We start from the raw sequence: 24456 nt of genomic DNA, 5'->3' as shown, positions 1-24456 counted from the left end.
AGTCACATTAACACTACAGTCACATTAACTCTACAGTCACATTAACTCTACAGTCATATTAACACTACACTCACATTAACACTACAGTCACATTAACACTACAGTCACATCAACACTACAGTCACATTAACTCTACAGTCACATTAACTCTACAGTCACATTAACACTACAGTCACATTAACACTACACTCACATTAACACTACAGTCACATTAACACTGCAGTCACATTAACACTACAGTCACATTAACTCTACAGTCACATTAACTCTACAGTCACATTAACACTACAGTCACATTAACTCTACAGTCACGTTAACTCTACAGTCACATTAACACTACAGTCACATTAACACTACAGTCACATTAACACTACAGTCACATTAACACTACAGTCACATTAACACTACAGTTACATTAACACTACAGTCACATTAACACTACAGTCACATTAGCACTACAGTCACATTAATTTTACAATCACATTAACACTACAGTCACATTAACTCTACAGTCACATTAACACTACAGTCACATTAACACTACAGTCACATTAACCCTACACTCACATTAACTGTACAGTCACATTAACACTACAGTCACATTAACACTACAGTCACATTAACACTACAGTCACATTAACACTACAGTCACATTAACACTACAGTCACATCAACACTACAGTCACATTAACCCCACAGTCACATTAACACTACAGTCACATTAACCCCACAGTCACATTAACACTACAGTCACATTAACACTATAATCACATTAACACTACAGTCACATTAACACTACAGTCACATTAACCCTACACTCACATCAACATTACAGTCACATTAACACTACAGTTACATTAACTCTACAGTCACATTAACTCTACAGTCACATAACACTACAGTCACGTTAACTCTATAGTCACATTAACACTACACTCACATTAACACTACAGTCACATTAACTCTACAATCATCTTAACTCTACAGTCACGTTAACACTACAGGCACATTAACACTACAGTCACATTAACTCTATAGTCACATTAACTCTACAGTCATATTAACTGTACAGTCACATTTAACCCTACACGCACATTAATACTACAGTCATATCAACTCTACAGTCACATTAACACTACCATCATATTAACTTTACAGTCACATTAACACTACAGTCACATTAACTCTACAGTCACATTAACACTACAGTCATATTAACACAACAGTCACATTAACTCTACAGTCACATTAACTCTACAGTCACATTACACTACAGTCACATTACACTACAGTCACATTAACCCTACAGTCACATTAACTCTACAGTCACATTAACACTACAGTCACATTAACACTACAGTCACATTAACACTACAGTCACATTAACACTACAGTAACATTAACACTACAGTCACATTAACTCTACAGTCACATTAACACTACAGTCATATTAACACAACAGTCACATTAACTCTACAGTCACATTAACTCTACAGTCACATTACACTACAGTCACATTACACTACAGTCACATTAACCCTACAGTCACATTAACTCTACAGTCACATTAACACTACAGTCACATTAACACTACAGTCATATTAACACTACAGTCACATTAACACTACAGTAACATTAACACTACAGTCACATTAACACTACAGTCGCATTAACACTACAGTCACATTAACACTACAGTCACATTAACTCTACAGTCACATTAACTCTACAGTCACATTACACTACAGTCACATTAACCCTACAGTCACATTAACTCTACAGTCACATTAACACTACAGTCACATTAACACTACAGTCACATTAACACTACAGTCACATTAACACTACAGTCACATTAACACTACAGTCACATTAACACTACAGTCGCATTAACACTACAGTCACATTAACACTACAGTCACATTAACTCTACAGTCACATTAACTCTACAGTCTTATTAACATTACAGTCACATTAACACTACAGTCACATTACACTACAGTCATCTTAACACTACAGTCACATTAACACTACAGTCACATTAACTCTACAATCATATTAATACTACAGTCTTATTAACTCTACTGTCATATTTATACTACAGTCACATTAATTATACAGTCACATTAACTCTACAGTCACATTAACACTACAGTTACATTAACTCTACAGTCACATTAACACTACACTTACATTAACACTACAGTCACATTAACTCTACAATCATCTTAACTCTACAGTCACATTACACTACAGTCACGTTAACACTACAGGCACATTAACACTACAGTCACATTAACTCTATAGTCACATTAACTCTACAGTCATATTAACTGTACAGTCACATTTAACACTACACGCACATTAATACTACAGTCATATCAACTCTACAGTCACATTAACACTACAATCATATTAAATTTACAGTCACATTAACACTACAGTCACATTAACTCTACAGTCACATTAACACTATAGTCACATTAACTCTATAGTCATATTAACACTACAGTCACGTTAACACTACAGTAACATTAACACTACAGTCACATTAACACTACAGTCACATTAACACTACCATCATATTAACTTTACAGTCACATTAACACTACAGTCACATTAACTCTACAGTCACATTAACACTACAGTTACATTAACTCTATAGTCATATTAACACTACAGTCACGTTAACACTACAGTAACATTAACACTACAGTCACATTAACACTACAGTCACATTAACACTACAGTCACATTAACACTACAGTCACATTAACTCTACAGTCACATTAACTCTACAGTCATATTAACTCTACAGTCTTATTAACATTACAGTCACATTAACACTACAGTCACATTACACTACAGTCATCTTAACACTACAGTCACATTAACACTACAGTCACATTAACACTACACTCACATTAACACTACAGTCACATTAACACTACAGTCACATTAACTCTACAATCATATTAATACTACAGTCTTATTAACTCTACTGTCATATTTATACTACAGTCACATTAATTATACAGTCACATTAACTCTACAGTCACATTAACACTACAGTCACATTAACACTACAGTTACATTAACTCTACAGTCACATTAACACTACACTCACATTAACACTACAGTCACATTAACTCTACAATCATCTTAACTCTACAGTCACATTACACTACAGTCACGTTAACACTACAGGCACATTAACACTACAGTCACATTAACTCTATAGTCACATTAACTCTACAGTCATATTAACTGTACAGTCACATTTAACACTACACGCACATTAATACTACAGTCATATCAACTCTACAGTCACATTAACACTACAATCATATTAAATTTACAGTCACATTAACACTACAGTCACATTAACTCTACAGTCACATTAACACTACAGTCACATTAACTCTATAGTCATATTAACACTACAGTCACGTTAACACTACAGTAACATTAACACTACAGTCACATTAACACTACAGTCACGTTAGTTCTACAGTCACATTAACACTACACTCACATTAACACTACAGTCACATTTACTCTATAGTCACATTAACTCTACAATCATATTAACTTTACAGTCACATTAACACTACAGTCACATTAACTCTACAGTCACATTAACTGTACAGTCACATTAACACTACAGTCACATTAACCCTACAGTCACATTAACTCTACAGTCACATAAACACTACAGTCATATTAACACTACAGTCACATTAATTATACAGTCACGTTAACACTACAGTCACATTAACTGTACAGTCACATTAACACTAGTCACATTAGCACTACACTCACATTAACACTACAGTCACATTAACTGTACAGTCACATTAATTATACAGTCACATTAACACTACAGTCACATTAACACTACAGTCACATTAACACTACAGTCAAATTAACTCTACAGTCACATTAACTCTACAGTCACATTAACTCTACAGTCACATTAACCCTACAGTCACATTACACTATAGTCACATTAACTCTACAGTCACATTAACACTACAGTCACATTAACACTACAGTCACATTAACTCTACAGTCACATTAACTCTACAGTCACATTAACTCTAAAGTCACATTAACCCTACAGTCACATTACACTATAGTCACATTAACACTACACTCACATTAACACTACACTCACATTAACACTACAGTCACATTAACTCTACAGTCACATTAACACTACAGTCACATTAACACTACAGACATATTAACTCTACAGTCACATTAACTCTACAGTCACATAAACACTACAGTCATATTAACACTACAGTCACATTAATTATACAGTCACGTTAACACTACAGTCACATTAACTGTACAGTCACATTAATTATACAGTCACGTTAACACTACAATCACATTAACTGTACAGTCACATTAACTGTACAGTCACATTAACACTAGTCACATTAGCACTACACTCACATTAACACTACAGTCACATTAACTGTACAGTCACATTAATTATACAGTCACATTAACACTACAGTCACATTAACACTACAGTCAAATTAACTCTACAGTCACATTAACACTACAGTCACATTAACTCTACAGTCACATTAACTCTACAGTCACATTAACCCTACAATCACATTAACTCTACAGTCACATTAACTCTACAGTCACATTAACTCTACAGTCACATTAACTCTACAGTCACATTAACACTACATTCACATTAACACTACACTCACATTAACACTACAGTCACATTAACTCTACAGTCACATTAACTCTACAGTCACGTTAACTCTACAGTCACATTAACACTACATTCACATTAACTCTACAGTCACATTAACACTACAGTCACATTAACACTACAGTCACATTAACACTACAGTCACAATAACCATTGTATATAACTCGCCTCGAGTTATCTTGTAATTGGGATATGAGTGTTGTATTGACCTACAAATTGAAAATCCGGATATGATATTGTCCTTCATTTGTGAGTTATTTCTAAGACAAAAATTCTGTTCATTGTTCACCTTCCAGTTCTCTCTACCTTTATTCTAAATATCATATTCACATTTCTGTGTCAAAAGTTGAAAAATGAAACTCCTATATTAGATTGCCATTATTTTGTGTGTAATAATACAACACAGTACACCATTCACGTACGACCAGAACCATCACTGTGTTGTATGTCACACCAGACGTTCTCCCCAACTTCACAAGTCTGAGGATTAAGTTCAAACAATTAATTACATCAGTAAAGTTAACAATACACTTCTCAGTTCTGGAGCTCACACAGGAAATGCTTGCAACCCACTTGTATACTATTTTAAATCTAAGACATGATGTTGACTTTTCTTACTGAGTTATGGCTAAAAATAAAAACCTTTCATTGATCTCCTTTTTTTTTTCTTTTGGAGAGGAATTTCACAATTAGATACTATTTCTGCGCTGTATCAGTCTTGTAGAAAACAGGGAGTGTTTGTGGTTCCCGTTCACTTATTTCTATGTCAGGCAGATATGTTCTCCTACAAATGAAAAAAAAAAAATCAGCACAAAATCTGAAGAGTGAAGCCTCTGTGTTCATTGTGCGAAGTTCCAAACCTAAACTATGGAAGAAAAGGGGCGACTACTACAATTATTTTCTTACCCAAAGTTTTATCTACTAAACAATTTCTACACAATAATTTTCTGAAAGGTTCTCTAATCAAGCAATTGGACACAAAGTATCTTTAATGAAAACAAATGATAAAAAATAGAGTGCGTTTGGTTTACGAGTACCAGTTTACAACTGACTACAACAAAATTGTAATATTTTATCTATTTATGTTTGAATGTGATCTTCGTAGACTTACAGTTTTCTAACCTCCTTTTTGGTTTAACAATTACCAAATATATCAAAGACGTCATTCCATGTATATTACCTCAAAGACGAGATTTTTTTTCTAAACACACTGCAGTATCGAGGTATATATAAAACGCATTACATTATATTACATAATATTTACATTTATGTAACATGCATCTAATTTAACAGTTGCAGACGTAGAAGCGATGGGATATTTTTAAAATTCGTATTTAGATAATTTGTTTTATTTGAAGAAATGATTTTTACACGTGCATATTGCACTCCGAACAAAATGTCAATAGAAATAGATAGACGGGTCTATTGTCACTAGGGAAACAGCCAAGCGGTACCGCACGCACTTTATCGCTTAAGAGACAGCGCTATATATTCACTTGAAGCATTTCTCCATTGGGCACAGTTAACCAGTGCTGCGTAGTCCGCCACAGCAGAAACGACACACTTTTATTTCAATATCACCAGTACAGATGCAAGGAGAAAACAATTAGATGAGTGATTATGGCCGGCTGTCTCGCTCGTTCTGGCGACACTATGACGTCAGGAGCTCGCGAGAATCTGGGTCTGCATGCGTCATCGATCCATGGAAACGCACGGTACTGTGAACTGAAAATTTAATGTTTTGTGTCGCTGATGAATCTTCTTTGTTCAAAAGTGCTCTGTTTTAAGATTGCGCATGCATTTTACCAGTTATTGATCGTGAATTGATTAGCAGTAAACACAAAATGGAAAGGATGTCAATTTCTCTTTTTAGATCAAGTTGTTAGGATTAATAAATGTGTCTGGCTCTATTCGGTGTCCTTGACTATAACAACAAAACGTAAGTCTTAGTGTGATATTCTTGTAAATAATGGATATTCATGAACGCTTTAAAGATAGAACGACGCGAGAAGGATGTGCAATTTACGCATCGTAAACAAAGCTGTGTGAGATGCCATCGACCGATTATTATCGGGCTGTTGTCGACCAAAACATAGACAACGGTTCATGTAGCAGCCGAAACCAAATCCATTCCATCCAAACAAACCCGGACTCATCACAGGTCAATTCTGAAGACTGTGACAATAATGAAAACGATATGACGTTCTCCAAAAATAACTCGGATATAAAAAAAGACAAAGACATATCATGTGTGGCGGATCAAAAACCGAGAACGCGCATTGACTTCGGGGAACATTTTCCTGACGGTGGCTGGGGCTGGGTGGTAACGGTGGCCGCGACATTGGTGTATATTCTATGTAATGGTATGCACCATGGTTTTGCTATCCTCTATCTGAGCATTCATGAAGATAATTCGATCAAGATAACTGATATATCCACAGGTAAGATTCCTAGACGTGTATATAAAGTACATATTAAAATATCATTTCTTTGTTCCATGTATCTACTTAAATAAACAAAATACTGAAACTAGTGTACTTCTATGGAAACAATAATGAATACAATATGAAGTAAGCGATTGTTTAAAGCGATAGGAAACGGGGCTTATTCAGGATAATGTGTCGATGAAAGCCTATTATAACACTTTAGAAGCCATGTTGATGACGTCATTTTTGTACTATATTTCAAATTATAGTAGTGGAACATGATACGGTTTAATTACAGTAAATTCTTCTTATCGTTCATACCGCAAATATTCGCCTAAAGTGCGCCTAGGTCAACGAAAGGGCAACGGTAATTGAAATGGACATTCGCACGAGGTATGCAAAAGTCTTAATGTCGCGTTGTACGTATTGCGAAAAAGTGTTCATTTCTCTGCAGCAGACTCATCTATACATCACTGCGATGCAGCACACCAGTGTGGCATATTTCAACGCCCGGAACAATTTGAGATCTGACTTCCTCAAGGAATACACTATACTATTGATAGTGTAATTACAAAACAATTGACCTAGAAATTATCAATGTGTGAAAATTTCTCCCCCAAAAATCTATACAATTCATAATTAATGAAAGACTTCATTTCTCATATTCAATAATACTATTAGCAAATTTAGCAAGAGTATTGATTAACAGCAAGAGTTTGAACTCTCTCTCTCTTTCTCTCTCTCTCTCTCTCGCTTTTACTCTCTCTCTCTCTCTCTCTCTCTCTCTCTGGAATTAGATAACGATATACGTTATACAGAGCACCAGTAGAAAATCGTACACACATGTATCGGTATGAAAGGATCACTCAGCGTCAATACAAACAGACTCATTATAGATCATATCTTTGAGAGGATATTTTATTAAGAATTGTTTACAAAGCAAGTGGCTAACTTTGCCCAGCGATCGAGCAAGTGTTCATATTTATCATTTAAAAACGAATTTCAGTTGGTGTAAGGAATATAATGTGCATCTTTTTGTATGTATGAAAAATTAAAGAAACTTTGAAAAAAAAACCCAAGTGTTTATAAAATATTGATGCCCTTTAAATGATTCTTAATTCTTCACTTAAATTAGACATTTTATTATTTTTCCAAAATATGTCTTCTTCCTTTTTCAGTGTGGTTAGGGACCATTGGCCTGGGAATCTCGCTACTTCTGAACCCCGTGGTGGTAACTATTTGCCAAAGGAAGAGCCCAAGATCATGCGCAGTGATCGGGGGTGTCATTTGTTCCCTGGGGGTTCTTCTGCTGTCCTTCTCCCGAAAAGTCGACCAGATTTTTATCATCTACTGCGGGATTCTGTCCGTGGGGACGGGCATATGCCTCAGTACCGCCAGCGTCATCGTGGGGCGGTTTTTTCTCCAGAGACGGGAGCTGGCGGAGATGATAGTGACCAGCGGCACCGGGGCCGGGACTGCTGTCATGGCTCTCGTGATCTACGGGCTCAATAGGTTTGGTTTGTTAATCTGTTTTGTTGTTTGGTTTATTTCACTCGTACTGTGATGACCCTGACCTAAGTGCAACTGATCACGTGACATATAACCTTGGTTTACGTGAAATAGTGCGTGCACAAACACAAAAACAACGTACTTTTCCGTACTGGTCCTGATTACGGTATTAATACCCAAGCCAGCTACGTCGATCTGGTAGATACAATTAATTGTTTAAAAGAGCGCAGTCATGGAATACGCGATAGCCATAAGCTGAACAAAAACGGATTTCACATTCTAGACTGTTTTATCAGGACGCTCAGGTGTCTATTGATCTCATCACAGCTGTCTGATTGTCAATTTCTTCCACGAGATCAGGATGAAACCCACAAGCTGAAATGAGCAAGTGCAAGACACACAGACGGACGTTTAAAACTAGGCTATAGGTTCCGTTTTTCCTTATTTTGATTTTGTACAGTAGGAAATTAAGTTCTCAACTACAGTGATATAGCCCTCCATGATTTTTAGTGTTCTGACATTTCGGGAGGGGTATGCTACCATTCATAAAGGTCTTTTGTTGCTATGCAACTATTTAAGCAACCGCTGCACTATATTATCCAAATTCGCTAAAAAAAAAAAAAAAAATAATAATTGCAATTTACTTAATTTCAGGATAATTTTGTTGATGTATAAGACTTAGGCGTTCCGAAATTGGAATGAACAATCCATATTTTTATAATATTTTGGGCGATGTCAACTTGAATAATACCGCCATATGTACTGCCCTTCACCGATAGTGACCTAGTTCGATCACTGGAGTCGCACCAGAGTGGACGACTTCGGTTCATACCCGAGTACGAACTCGGTTACCCGAGTTGCAATCCAACGGAGAGTTTCAACTCTTACATGTATATGACGTATTGTGACATTTTAATTCTACCCAAGTAACCTTGCCTTTCTCGAAGGTTAGGTATCTAGTGTTACAGCAACATGTCGGTCTGGTAAGGATACTGCACATGTGACAGTTTGCAAACGAATGAAACGATCGATGTGATTGGTTGAAGTATTAAGTATGGGAGTAAGAAAGAACATTTGAATATTTACCCTACTAACTCAGGTATGAACCGAAGTCGTTCATGATCAAACAGTTTTGGGTCAAAACGGAAGGGGTCACTGCGCATGTCTTGTCCGCCGTGCACCAATCCACGCTTATAGAGAATATTGAACTTTGGTAATCAGACATGCGCACTGACGTTCTGGAAGTCAACCAGACAACTAAGTCTGATAAGTCACTCGGAGCAGATATCAGTCTTAAATTTGATTAATCTCAAATTTCGCTAAAGTTATGCAATAATAATAAAATTTCGTACCTATCTTCAGCCATGACAGTTTGCGTTACATATGATTGATTGTATATTGTTTAACGTCCCACTCGAGAATATTTCACTCATATGGATATGTCACCATTGCCGATGAAGGGTTGCAAAATTTAGGCCTGTACTCGGCGCTTACGGCCTCTGAGCAGGGATGGATCTTTATCGTGCCATACATGCTGTGGCACGGGGTCTCGATTTTTGCTGTCTAATCCGAAGGACCGCCCCATTTAGTCGCCTCTTAGGAAAAGCAAGGGTTACTGAGGACATCTTCTAACCCGGATCCCCGCGTTACATATGTATACACTAAAAAATTCAATGATTTGAAAACATAAATATGTGTTGCACATATGAATGATGTATACTCAACATATGATCATAATATCTGTATAATTCATTTGAATACGACTGAAAATATAGACGAATGGAAAATATGTTGAAATATTTCCGTTGTTTTAGTATATATCAGCTGTATATTATAGGCTGTTCTGTTGAATATGATTTGAAATTTCACCTAATCGAGTTTTTTCCGTTTATTAACTGGAAAACGTTTTATTTCCTCTAAAGTGGCTAGGTATACATTTTTGTAGCCCTTCCCCAGAAATTTCAGAATTTTCAATTTCGGGGAGAGTTACGAGATATTACTGTTCGTTATCTTCACCTTTCATTAATGAGAATACCGTGATTGTGGCAGTGCTCGTACTCTTACGCGCGGTAAAGTGCGCATGTTCAGAAAAGAAAAACTCGACCTATATAACACTCTGTACATATTAATGATATTTGATTGAAGAAGAAAACGGGTACCCAAAATTTTTAGAAATATTTTGAAAATTTGTACGTGCACTTGTATGTCGCCTTACTGAAAATAGAATCAAAAACCTTCCGAACTCAATCAATTGTACACACGTAGTATCCTGAGGCTGTCCAGTAGTGAAAATATGTGTCTATCTCCATAATTAATAGAGCATGTTTGTGTGCGTGTCTGTAGAGAATTATCGAAACCATAGCTCTACGGAGTACTGGAGGTGTTCAATAACTAGAGATATTGCCTTACCCCTGACTCCGTATAAAACGGTCTGTCATTGTAATTTTGCTAACTATAGACAGTGTTTTGTGATACGTCAGCTGTTAGAAGTCGTGTGACTGTGTGTCATATTCCTCAACCAGGTCACAGATCTTCCCAGTCTGAAGCCAAATCAATAAAACCTATCTTTTTTTAAATAAAAAAAAGAGAGAAAAGAGAGAACAAGCCCATTAATATCGCGTTCCTAAACTGTCTCTTCAACACACATACACAGAGCTGTTTCTCAATATTAAGTGGATATGCAGTTTATTTTGAGGTCGGCAGACACACGGCTGTATTTTCATGGCAATTAATCGATATCTAAACTTAACCAGAGCGGCATCCGATGTCACGATAGAGCGTTATTGTGTTATAACCGTTATTATTAATACGGAGGGCCGCGTAAGCACTCATTGATTACGCATTTTTATCTGAAACATCAGTCGCAGGAGTTTATGCAATGTTTGATAGATCTAATAAGTTATTGTTAAAGGGGCAATAGAACTGCACATATATCGATTGATCGGCCTGTTAACATATTGAAGAACAAAGATTGTTTCGTTTTGGGGTCCAATTTTCGTTTCTTTTTCTTTTCTTTTCTTTTTTTTTTTTTTTTTTTTTTTTTTTTTTTTTGCATCGCAATCGCAAATAACAATTGTTTTGAAGAGCTTGACCGCTAATTAAGGCAAAGACTCATCAACTCCAATGCGATGTTTAAGGTCAGAATATAGGACTAATTGATATTTTAAATAAGCATGAGAGTGGAAGAAGAAATTATTACGACATTTTGAGCCTCTTCATTATACGAAACTTTAATAACATTATACGTATTCATGAAAATGCACAGTTAAGATTCATTCAGAAAACTTATATCATGGCCATTGTCCATTTTTGGAAAATGAAGAAAGCATTTGAATAAAATGATTTGGTAATTTCTCAAACAGTAACCGGAAGGGCCTCGAGAGAAATAGCTAAAGAATCCTGTTTTTGCATGTTTTCTTATCTGGTTTTATATATATATATATATATATATATATATATATATATATATATTTATTTATATATATATATATATATACACACAGGAACATGATAACCTCACTAACTAATGATTATATATATGCAGGAACATGACGTGGATGAAGACGATGCAATGTTTGGTTGGTGTCTTTGTTCTGACCATTGTGGCGGGCGCCTTATATCGCCCCGCGTCTATGTATCATCCTCGCCGGAAGATGATCATGCACATCAAAAGTCAGAAAAAAACGAGAAGAGACCAGGAGGAAGTTGAACCGCCGTATTTTGATTTCAGTGCTCTGCACATGCGTGGATTGCAAGCCCTTATGATAATTTCCAGCATTTCTGCCTTTGGAATATTTGTGCCATTCATAATCTTGGTAAAATCCTTATCATTTCTTTGTCTTTGTTTCATCTGATTGCAGAAACTAAAGACATGAATACCTAAGAACCTTTCTCTTCTACTTCAGGTTAAAATCGGAAACGATCGCAAGATGTCGGAAGTAGACCTGCTCCTCATTATTCTGTACCTGGGCCTCGGTTTCAGTCTCGGTGTACTTGCTCAAGGTTATATCATAATCAAAGACAGCAAAGGATGTTCCATCTGCCGGCGTTGCCTCTGTCAGGCCAACTGCCTGGCTTGTGGGGTACTGACCCTTCTGTTGTTACTGGAAAAAGATTACGAGTCCTTCGCCCTGTATGCCTGGGGGTTCGGTATTTTCTGCGGGGGATATTTTTACACCCTGAAAATGTACACCTATGAACTGGTGAAGTTTAAAATCATGGAAAGGGCATGGGGATATGTTTGTGCTGCTCAATTTTTACCGATTCTCATCGGATCACCCATATCATGTAAGATTATAATTATTTTATGACACATTGTTTATTCTTCAAGTCTCATTTACACTTCACAGTAATAGGCGTCCAACAGACAAAAAAATTCAATTCGGTCTCAAGTGTTTCTTCTCTTTTCTCATTTGACGAGTACGTTCCTAGTCCAGCGTAGTCTATTATAGTCAGCGGAAAGTCTTCAGCATGTTTAAAACTTGGAACGGATACTATCGGACTAATGTGCCCGTTTATTGCGCGGTAGTTGTGCCTTGACAAGCATTTTGTTGATAACTGCCGTTTGTTTCATTTGATGTCCGTCATACCGGAGTCACGGCTGGACAACTGCCGAGCATCACACAGGTAAATCCGTTACACCCGAGTCACGGCCGGACAACTGCCGAGCATGACACAGGTAAATCCGTTATAACCGAGTCACGGCCGGACAACTACCGAGCATGGCACAGGTAAACCCGTTATACCCGAGTCACGGCCGGACAACTGCCGAACATCACACAGGTAAATCCGTTATAATCGAGTCACAGCCGGACAACTGCCGAGCATGACACGTAAATCTGTTATAGCCGAGTCACGGCCGGACAACTGCCGAGCATCACACAGGTAAATCCGTTATAACCGAGTCGGTCGGACAACTGCCGAGCATGACACAGGTAAATCCATTATAACCGAGTCACGGCCGGACAACTGCCGAGCATGACACAGGTAAATCCGTTATACCCGAGTCACGGCCGGACAACTGCCGAGCATGACACAGGTAAATCCGTTATAACCGACTCGGTCGGACAACTGCCGAGCATCACACAGGTAAATCCGTTATAGCCGAGTCACGGCCGGACAACTGCCGAGCATCACGCAGGTAAATCCGTTATATCCGAGTCACGGCCGAACAACTACCGAGCATGACACAGGTAAATCCGTTATGATCGAGTCACGGCCGGACAACTGCCGAGCATCACACAGGTAAATCCGTTATAGCCGAGTCACGGCCGGACAACTGCCGAGCATGACACAGGTAAATCCGTTATGACCGAGTCACGGCCGGACAACTGCCGAGCATGACACAGGTAAATCTGTTATAGCCGAGTCACGTCCGGACAACTGCCGAGCATGACACAGGTAAATCCGTTATATCCGAGTCACGGCCGGACAACTGCCGAGCATCACACAGGTAAATCCGTTATGACCGAGTCACGGCCGGACAACTGCCGAGCATGACACAGGTAAATCCGTTATATCCGAGTCACGGCCGGACAACTGCCGAGCATCACACAGGTAAATCCGTTATAACCGAGTCGGTCGGACAACTGCCGAGCATGACACAGGTAAATCCGTTATAACCGAGTCACGGTCGGACAACTGCCGAGCATGACACAGGTAAATCTGTTATACCCGAGTCACGGCCGGACAACTGTCGAACATGGCACAGGTAAATATGTGATACTCTGGACACCGACCGCACGATCCGTTGTTTACCGTCTCTTATGCGTTGTACTTTCATTTCACCCGGAACTTGTCCTTTACTCAATCGGTGAAGTCCGTTACATTTGGTTGTCCGGTAATCGCCCGATTATTATCCGATTTAAGTGCTTCAACGAATAACTACCGGATCGAGTTCTGTCGAATTTCTTTTTTCATTCGGTAGACCCCAGTCTTTGTTATCTGGTGACGCGTGACTGACCTTTAATGCGAGACGAATTATGTCGCTCATTTACACTCTGTTCTATAAAATGCATAATAAGATACCAAGTTTTTGCTTCTATATCAACACACTATCGCCATTGTCTGGAGTAATTAATTATTATTCATTATAGCTTTATGTGTGTTTCATTGATTCTTTGGAAACCCTATAGATACTTCCTCGCCTTCTTTTGAGGAATGCTTGCATAAAACAATGAATTAACACTGTGATGCAACACGTAGCATCCAACAATTGATTATCAATAAAGAAGGACGTTGGATGGGACTTACTGATAAATTGCTATAAATTAGATTAATTTGTACCTCCAGCTCAAGCTAATGTCACACATAATACAATTTATCTTGCAGTGTATCTCAATCGTACTCACGAAAATGAACATGCTGGGTTTATTTTTGCCGGTGTTGCGATGGTGCTAGCGGGACTACTGTTTTTCCTAATGCCGGCATTTGAGAAACACAAATCGAATTCAGAGGTCCGGCAACTAGCCAAGAACACGTGCAGCAAAAACAGTACAGAAGCAGCTGCTCTCCTGGACCTCGATTTGACCGATGCCATGGTCACCAAACCGCTTAACAACGTACAGTTTATAGTGTCACCGGCAAGACTAAAACACACGAACAAAGATGGTGGGAAGTTTCAAATGCAGTGTTTTATTCATCAAAAGGAAAAGGAAAAACCTAAACAAATCGTTCTGTCAAAAATCACAGAAGAGAAAGAGGGACTGAGACTTGATTTCAATGAGGTGTCGCATAGTTCTGTTTCTTCTAAAAACAATGACAACAACGTGCAAGATAAAGAACCTGTAGATCCCAGGAAGTCCAATATCGCAGACTTCCCCTCAGATAGTGTGCAGTCAAGCAACGCGGGAAAATCCAGCTCTGACAGCAGTTACTCAAAGTCTGAAAGGAAACTAAAGAAAAACATAGATAATGTCAAAATCGAGTTGTTCGATCCACCTAGTCAGGAAAAGGAATCCACTGCCACAGTTTCGTATGACAGCGACCTCTATATTAATTTGTGCGAAGCCCAAGTGTAACTCTTTTCTGTATATATATCGCCTTTTGACATCACATGATTTTTGCTATTTTTCAAAGCAAATTTTGCTACATTTCAAACAAGCGGTAACTATGGAGATTTGTTAGGGTCACTATTTCCCTCGAGGTTAGGGCTTCGAGAGGGCCAGCCTGCCAAAGTGTAAAAATACAATACCGAAGGGGTGATCTAAGCGTCGTATTTTCACTTTCGCATTCACGTTCCCTTGTGCGGCCTTGTGATTTTTCTACATGTGAGGGGGCAGAATTAAAGGAGACAGAACGAGAACGGGAAATTAGTCTCCCCTGAAAACGAGGGAGCGAGCGGTCCTGATAGCACGCCATATATTTCAGATTACAAGCCCTGGTTACGCTATGGTACAAGATGTACATATACATATATATTAATACTACAAATCACAGCGAGTATGTTGTTTATAGTGGTCGCTTCGTCATGTTGGCCAATCATCATAGAATGAAACCAAGTGATTTTTCGACTTTCCATTGGCTGTGGTTGATGTTTTTGAGAGAGTTGGTTAATATCGGGAAATGTCTAACAAATACAAGTGTAATCAAGAAGAAAAGGCAGGTCTTGAAAAGTTGATTGACAAGAAATACAGACAGACTTGGTTCTTCTTTTTTTTAATTATTATTTTTGATTAGCATAACAATATCATTAATTAGCAACACGAATCTGTTTATATACATTGCACAGCGGCGGCTCTTCATTAAAAGGAACTGGAGGGTTCCCTTTACGATGAAACATGTAAGAGTTGAATTTCCTTATAGAAATACCAGTTTCATTTTATGTTTAATTATCTCTTGTACATGTTGCGATTCTGTAATAGTACAACATATTGTACAATATTTAAACTTGTATAGGTCAAAGGTGTACAAGTTCTAACTTTTATTTTTGTACATATACAAATTATTAATATATGGTATCCAGTCTGATCAGGAATACCTCGTTTTATTTTTCAAACTCATTCCACATAATTTGTGTTTGCTTTGGATGTATATATATATATATATACGTTTTATCGTATTGAACATACTTTGTATAAATTTATTGTCTTGGTATATACATGTACATGTAAATTTCTTTGTGTATTTATGTTCATTCATTGTTTATGTAAATATTTTCAAAGAATCTCAAGACTGTATGGTTTTAGTTCAAATAGAGGATAGAGAATAAAGTCTTCGTTCCCCAATGATGGGATTTTCCGACAATGTGGTAATACTAGCAATCTTTTTCCGGGGGAGGGGGTAATCTTTATATTTTACAATTACTTTGACTATACATGTACATGATCATACTACATGTATAATATGTATTCTTTTCTAAAATACATAACTAATAAGTCTGCCAAATGTCTCTTATAACCTACAAAAGTGTGGAATTTGAGGGAAGGGGTTCATTTACTAAAGTTATATAGCATTATAAAGAAATTGTTAGAAAAACAAAATTACAGTTAATTCCAAGGGCAGATTACTCTCTAAGCACAGAAAAAGTATATGAAGCATACTCCATCTTCTGTGAAAACCATTTCCGTCTCACTGCGCTCCTAGGTCTTTTCAATTTGACAATAGTAAATTCCCACTTTTAATGATTTGGACCCAATATTTTGTTTTTTTAGTGAAGCATAGATTTATAATGAATTAAAGAAAGAGTAACCAAGTCGAACTCTCCAATGTGCAGTGGATAAAGACTACTTAAAACCTTGAACTAAAACAGAACATTAATAATCTTTATGTATTCGCTATAAACGTCTGGACTTTTCACCATTAGATGGCGCGCCAAACTAAAACTATAAGGATGGTATTCATATTGAAAGAAAATGTGCCTGGGTTAGTGCCCTATATATATGTGCACGTTCCTGTATGAAATATAAACAATGACACTTTATCAGAGATGAGTGAAAACATTATGTATTAAACAAGGGCCGTCTTAAACAAGTATTATATATTTTCAACAAAAAACAGTGTATATTTTCAGGGAAGTTCTCTATCCACTGAAGTAAAGTAATTTCCTTTTCTAATCACAATTTACTTTGGGCGTTTTTATTGCAGAGAAACCAGTTTAGGTTTCAAATCGTTTTCAAACTTTCCATTTATTTTCAAAACCGGCTTTGAACCAGTGTCAAACCAAACATAGTTGGATTGTAGTTGTTTTCATTTATCGATCTTAAACTGAAACTAGTTTCTGGAAAACTTGAAACCACCTCCAGGTGTGGTTTCGGCAGTTTTAAGTCCGTTCAACATGGCGACCGTAGAAGTTTGGGCGACACTTTTCTCCAGCTATTTGATTGCATGAATTTACTGATCATCATTGCTGTGAAAAAATTAATTCAGAACATATAACAGACGAAATGCGTTTCACAAGATTGAACACTGTCGCTTCACACACCTCTAATGTTAGTAATGTATTTGCAATTTGTTTGTAGCAGTAGCTGTGTAGAAACATATTTGACATAATTCAACTGCGGTTTTCATACAACCATCTTGATCACCATGTATCAAATATGGAGCTAGCTTAGTAAAGGTCTAGGGACTCAACGGTGTCTGTTCATTCTAAATCTTTCTCGGAAATCATATACATGTACTCCATACAAGGGTAATTACTGTCTTCCTTTGTCGCCTTCTTAATGAGTATTGGAAGAACTGAGCATGGACATATTGACACTCTCACGTAAATGAAGATAAGTTGAAGAAATATCTTCTTCTGATTGTAAGAATAAATCAAAATAGTACAATACAGTACAGTGCTGTGTTACATGTAGTTCATTTGATAGGTTTATTTAACCGAAACTTACATTTAGGGACAAACCATCAAACCGGTTTCGAACTTAATGGAAACTATTTCAAACCATGAACCTAAACTCAAACTGGTTTTTGATCAATAAATTCGCCCCTATTTAAAACACATTCGATTTAAAACTTATAATTCTTTGTTTGATGCATGTACCAAACGAAAACTTGGACGGAAAACTTCATCAAATTCAATGCGCTACGCATTTGATGAAAAAGTTTTCCGTCCAATTTTTCGTTTGATACATGCATCAAACAAAGAATTATAAGTTTTATATCTTATCATTTAATTATGTTTTTAAAATAGAAAAACTAATAGTTTCTTCCATCAAAAAGCTTGGATTAACGTTTTTGAAAAGGGCGCGTAGGAATACATATTACGTCTGTAACAATGAAAACAACAAAACGGCATGGCTGTGCGTTCAGGTCAGGTACAGTTACTTTGCAGAATGAAATGGATTATATGCCAAATTAAAGGTGCAATGGTTAAAAGCTGAATTAGATGTAAAGGAAGAGAACAAGTGTTGATTGGATTTATGCTGCATTGTGTTGGAGGAGACGTTGAACACTGGTTGTGTCGTTGGAACGGTGGAATGCAACTCGGCTCCATTTCAATATCAAGTAAAAAGCTCAAACCTCTTCATCTAAAACACACTCGTTGACTGAGCCCCATATAACGCAGTTCAATTCATTAATAAGTCGCCGCTTGCTCCGTCATGCTATCGAACTCGTAAAGCAGACGATACATACCGGGAACTCGTGTAATCTGTCTACTCTACCAGTCAGTGGTCTACGTCATCAAGTTGACTATTCTGTCACGTCATCACTAAGTCGATGTTTATTGTTTTTAAATTTATTTGTATTTTATTCATGTCTTTGGTTGTGTCTATTTTTGATAGCAATGAAAAACAAAAATCAAACGAATGCATTTCGTTTATATAATGCTTGTGGGGAAATTCTCGTTCTATGAATAGCGCTAGAATTAGAATGGGGAAGACGCATTCCAGAGAAAAGTAGTCCCGGGTGCTTAGTGCAGATGAACTCCGAACGAAAATTTTTGGACTAAGAAATCAAACGAATTTTTCATCCAATCAGCATCGTTGTTAAAGGACACATCTCATGTTTTCAAAGTATACAATATTACATGCATTTTATCTTCTTTATGCTTATAGTAATTAATTCTAATAGTTCGTTCGCCGAAATTTTGCGATATTTAACCACAATACAGACTTAAATCTAAGTCCCGATTTCAAAAAGTCAAGTTAATTAGGTAGGTAGTCACGTGGTACAGTGACGTCACATGCGCCCTTCGGATTGTGAAAGTACTGCGAGATATTATTAAAAACTCAACTTTTAGGGGCCTAATTAATTTACCATGGGCAACATTTAAATCGATGTTGATAAATTGTCCGAGTTTTATATGTGTTCGCCACCAGTGCACACATATAACGATGTAAATGCCCAAATATAGCGAGTAAAGCGTGTATGAAATCGGCAAAATTGTGAGTAAATAATGTGTATATGGGTCGCTGTCTACAAACTGTTTGGGGGTGTTGTTCCTTCATACATCTGTAATTGGCACTGTTTTTCTAAAATAAACTGTGCAATCATTATTTATTTTTGGATTAGACAAATTATGATACGTTAAATTGTTGACAACTAGGCCCTATGCCAAGCTATTGTCACGCGTGCATTTCGGAAAGAAAGAAAAAGACAACACACACACAAATCAATAAAAATATTCAAATTTAAAGTGGTAATCACATTATTTTATTTTGACAAAGCAATCTTATTACTATTTTTGAATTGTGATCTGCACGTCTTTAGGAAGTACGAAGTGGGAGCACGGCGTTATAGCCTATGGACGCACTCAAGATGCTACGAGTTCAACAAAGAAATAATTTTATAATTCAATTTAAAGTTAGGAAATACAATATTCTATTATTTGTATAATTAAAAGTTCAATTATTTTGTATCTTTATTTTTTGTTGTTGTAAATCTACCAGTTGGTAGAAGTTACATTGTATCGTCGATATATGTTGTTACAAGGTGAAGGTCAGTTGATCCGAGTGTGTATTGAATTTGAAGAGCAAAACAGAATGTATGCTATAGGCCTACCAGTGCTTATAGCTTCGATATATCCATTTTCTCGCAGTTTATCAGGGTCTCTGTCCAAGCGATGTTTGAAAAGGTGACTGGGTGTGTTTTTTAAAGGTAAAGTTCTTGCTCCAACAACAAAATTATCCACGTCTTTTTTCTCGTACCTTCCTTCGAAAAATTGAAAAATACTCAGTCTAAATCCTTTCTACCGACAACTAGTACACCCGAGCACGGCACAAAACATCTTAATGCATTATTATTTACAAGCCGTTAACGTGACAATTGGTTTTTTGTCGATCAAATCTAATCTGTTTATGAAATGGCTAATAGATGTTTTCAAACCCGAGGGCGCATATGACGTCACACAAAATGGCGCGTAAACTAGCGAAAGAAAATATGCATATCGCAAGATTTGAATTTCATCGCTTTCAAACTCGAAAACTTCGCAAAATATTTCATTTAAAACACATTTAAAGTAGTTTTAGGCATAAAAAGAGTTAATTTTGCTGAAAAAATGAAAAAGTTTAGAAACATGCGTTGTGTCCTTTAAGTCATCACTTTAAAAGTTATTAAATGATTATTGTATCTTTAAAACAAGATTCACGCATGTGTACCAGCTATAACGTTTCATTTTGTGAAGTTTTATTGATATATTAAGTAAGAAGATTTCAGGCGTCACATTTATTTCTAATATTCGCTTCTTCTAAGTAGTTTCATTGGGCACCGGCATTACCATTTTGAACTTGCCGTTCAGCGTTTTTATTAGAATCTCGATAAGCCTCGTTTTGAGCATCTTCGCAAGCAAAAGATGTTCGGTCCACTCGGCTCCCCACTGAAAAAAAAAACACCCTTGGCTTGCGACTCAGGAAAAATGTTTTAAAAGCGTCTAGTCTCGTTCAGCCAGACGTACGGCTGTCTCCGTAAATATCCGACGAGAGATTATTTACGGAGGCAGCTGGGCGTCATATTAAACGAGACCATAAAGCGTCAGGACTTTGGGCATATACATAAACGTAGGGATGACCTGGACTACATTACTAAAGCAGGTCTTGTACACACGTTGTTATGGGTCAGAACAAACCCCTATTATAGCGCAGCAGAAATTACTAACAAAAGGCAATTAAACAATTATTTACAATTAATAATTGATAAAAAATTGTAACAATAGTAAAATACTAACTTACGGTAGATGGACAATAAATCCAATCAGAATCTACACACACAAAAATAGTAATTCCAAAATCCTAGTTCCCAGTATAATTAAATCCAAAATGCATAAAAAGTGTCTAACTAGAGATTCTCTTTTTTAAGTATAAGAATTTCAGTTCGAATGCTGCAGAATAAAAACATCAAAAGGTAATAATAATACAATGGTAACAATCTAGATGGGTAATATGCAATTCGAATGCTGCAGAATTCCATTATTTTTACAGTTGCCAAACTTCGGTATCCTTTCATTGGAGTTTCAGACGTTCGGAGAGCCCGAGTACAAGAATTAGTCTTTTAACTGTAGCACACAAGAGATGAGTGTTAACAACGTATCTGTATACCATATGCAGTTGATAACACAATAGATTTTAAAACCAAGTAGCCTTTGCTTAATTACAATTAAAATAGCTATATCCTGCAACTGTCCTTTTTGCTGACCCAATAAGGGTAACGAAATAAACATAAAGTGAAGCCCCCAAACAGACTCTCGCGTTCTCTTTTCACGTGACGTGCTCATGTTTATCAGGTTACATTGTGACGTAAGGTCTCAAACTACCAGAAAATCGAAGAAAATTCGCCTTCCGGAGCCCATGTTTTAATTTTTCAGATTTTTCCGCTAGCCCTGGAGGTTCGCTATAACCATGTTTTACTAGATAATGAATTTTGGATATAACGAATTGTTTTTGGCTGGTCCTGAACGTTCGCTATAACCGCGTTTCACTGTATAATGAATTGTTTTTCGCTATCCCCGGAAGTTCGCTATAACCGTGTTTTCCTGTATAATAAAGTTTGGTTATAACGAATTGTTTTTCGTTAGCCCTGGAGGTTCACTATAATTGTGTTTTACTGTAGTACATAATCTAAACTTCGCGAACAAATGACAATTTTTCGCGTTTTTTGTCATTGGTTATCAAATGCATCTACATTTTGAAAACAATTCGTTGAAATTGTTAGAATAACAATGATGACGACGATGATAGCAATGGCTGCTGGTCAGTTCAATGTAGGTCACTGTAAATCGGAGTTGAACACTGCTGTATATCAACCAAAACCGTTAGTTATTGGTACCAATCTACACCGCGCAGGGAATCTGGAAACTAGAAATATATTCATAGGACATGAATGCTCCGTCCGATGTGAAATTTGTAATGCAATATGAAAATAAGGGACCCATGAGTCAACTTGGCCCATATCTAAAAATTCCCCCTATATATTTGCATGTAAAATTTTGATCCCCTATTAAGACCCCAACCTACCCCGTGGGCCATGATTTTTACAAACATAAATCTGCAATATGTCAGAAAGCTGCTATGTAAATTTGAACTTGTCTGAACTAGTGGTTCTTGAGAAGAAGATTTATAAAGACTTTTTCCTATATATTTTCATGTAAAACTTTGATTCCTTATTGTGGCCCAACTCTACCCTAAAGGGCCATGAATTTAACGAAATTGAATCTGCACAATGTCAGGAAGCTTCCGTGTAAATTTGAACTTTTCTGGACCAGTGGTTCTGGAGAAGTTGAAAACGTAAAAAGTTTACAGACGGACAGACAAAAGGCGATCAGAAAAGCTCACTTGAGCTTTCAGCTCAGGTGAGCTGACAACAGAAAGTTTTGATCAGAAATGCTCACATTATTAAGCCTTTGGCTCAAGTGAGCTAAAAAAAAAAAACCCAGGGATTATTGGTACCTTCTCATGGACTGATATTCTGCCTCATTCACAATGGTAAATAGGTGGCATTTTTATGATCCCAAGATCGAAGATCGGGGGGCATATTGTTTTTGTCATGTCTGTTATTCTGTCATTCTGTCTGAAATTTTAACCTTGCTAATAACTTTTGAACAGTGAGTGCTAGAGCTTTGATATTTTACATGAGTATTTCTCGTGACAAGACCTTTCCGTGGGTACCAATATATTTGACCCTGTGACCTTGACGTTTGACCTACTTTTCGAAAACTTTAACCTTGCTAATAACATTTGAACAGAAAGTGCTAGAGCTTTGATATTTCATATGAGTTTTCCTTGTGACAGGGCCTTTCCGTTGGTACCAATATATTTGACCCTGTGACCTTGACGTTTGACCTACTTTTGAGAACTTTAACCTTGTATATAACTTTTGAACAGTGAGTGCTAGAGCTTTGATATTTTTACATGAGTAGTCCTTGTGACAAGACCTTTCCGTGGGTACTAAACATTTTGACCTTGGCATTTGACCTACTTTCAAAAAATTTGACATTGGTAATAACTTCTAAATGGTAAATATTAGAGCTTTCATATATCGCACATGAGCACTTCTTGTAACAAGATCTTTCTACTGGTACCAAGATATTTGTACGTGTGACCTTGGCCATCTTTTGGAATTGGCCATTATCGGGGACACTTGTGTTTCACAAACACATCTTGTTTCATTTTGTGGAAAAAATCATAATACTGAACTCTTTTTTTTCTCTAAAGAAAATTATGCAGATTAAGGATGACCATAGGTGCGACTGAAGGGGAAATATCTTCATGTAAAAAAAAAGTTACCTAAGTCGTTGAAACAGGTAGTGACAGTTCCATCGCCAAACGCTTGGCATCAGGTGTGAATGTCACGGGTCCTCGGGAGATGACATTAAAAACGAATGTCCTGTGTCACAGGTGTGGCACA

General features: G+C 37.0%; 1 protein-coding gene across 2 annotated transcripts; it reads left to right on the top strand.

Annotated features, from left to right (window-relative positions):
• Positions 1-6182: 6182 nt before the first annotated feature.
• On the top strand, positions 6183-16923 carry LOC125675714 (monocarboxylate transporter 12-like). 2 transcript variants are annotated; one of them, XM_056158445.1, is made up of 6 exons: positions 6183-6459; positions 6618-6683; positions 8349-8682; positions 12224-12494; positions 12585-12966; positions 15010-16923. In XM_056158445.1, the coding sequence occupies exons 1-6, from the start codon at positions 6432-6434 to the stop codon at positions 15696-15698; spliced, it is 1770 nt and encodes a 589-aa protein (XP_056014420.1). In that variant the 5' UTR covers positions 6183-6431; the 3' UTR covers positions 15699-16923. The 2 variants fall into 2 exon arrangements, with proteins under 2 accessions (XP_056014420.1, XP_048769452.2); XM_048913495.2 differs by having other exon boundaries at positions 6183-7185.
• Positions 16924-24456: the final 7533 nt, after the last annotated feature.

This window comes from Ostrea edulis, chromosome 3 (genome assembly GCF_947568905.1).
Source record: "Ostrea edulis chromosome 3, xbOstEdul1.1, whole genome shotgun sequence".
NCBI classification, from domain to species: Eukaryota; Metazoa; Mollusca; class Bivalvia; order Ostreida; family Ostreidae; genus Ostrea; species Ostrea edulis.
Note: the sequence above shows the minus strand (reverse complement) of the source record. Positions and strands in the feature narration are given on the sequence as shown.

What these genes read in the sequence shown, in the direction of transcription:
- LOC125675714 (XM_048913495.2), top strand. Translation starts at nt 6,795, where the DNA reads ATGCCATCGACCGATTATTATCGGGCTGTTGTCGACCAAAACATAGAC. An exon ending in GTGATCTACGGGCTCAATAG is followed by an intron (nt 8,683 to 12,223) that starts GTTTGGTTTGTT and finishes ATATATATGCAG; the next exon opens with GAACATGACGTGGATGAAGA. An exon ending in CATCGGATCACCCATATCAT is followed by an intron (nt 12,967 to 15,009) that starts GTAAGATTATAA and finishes TTTATCTTGCAG; the next exon opens with TGTATCTCAATCGTACTCAC.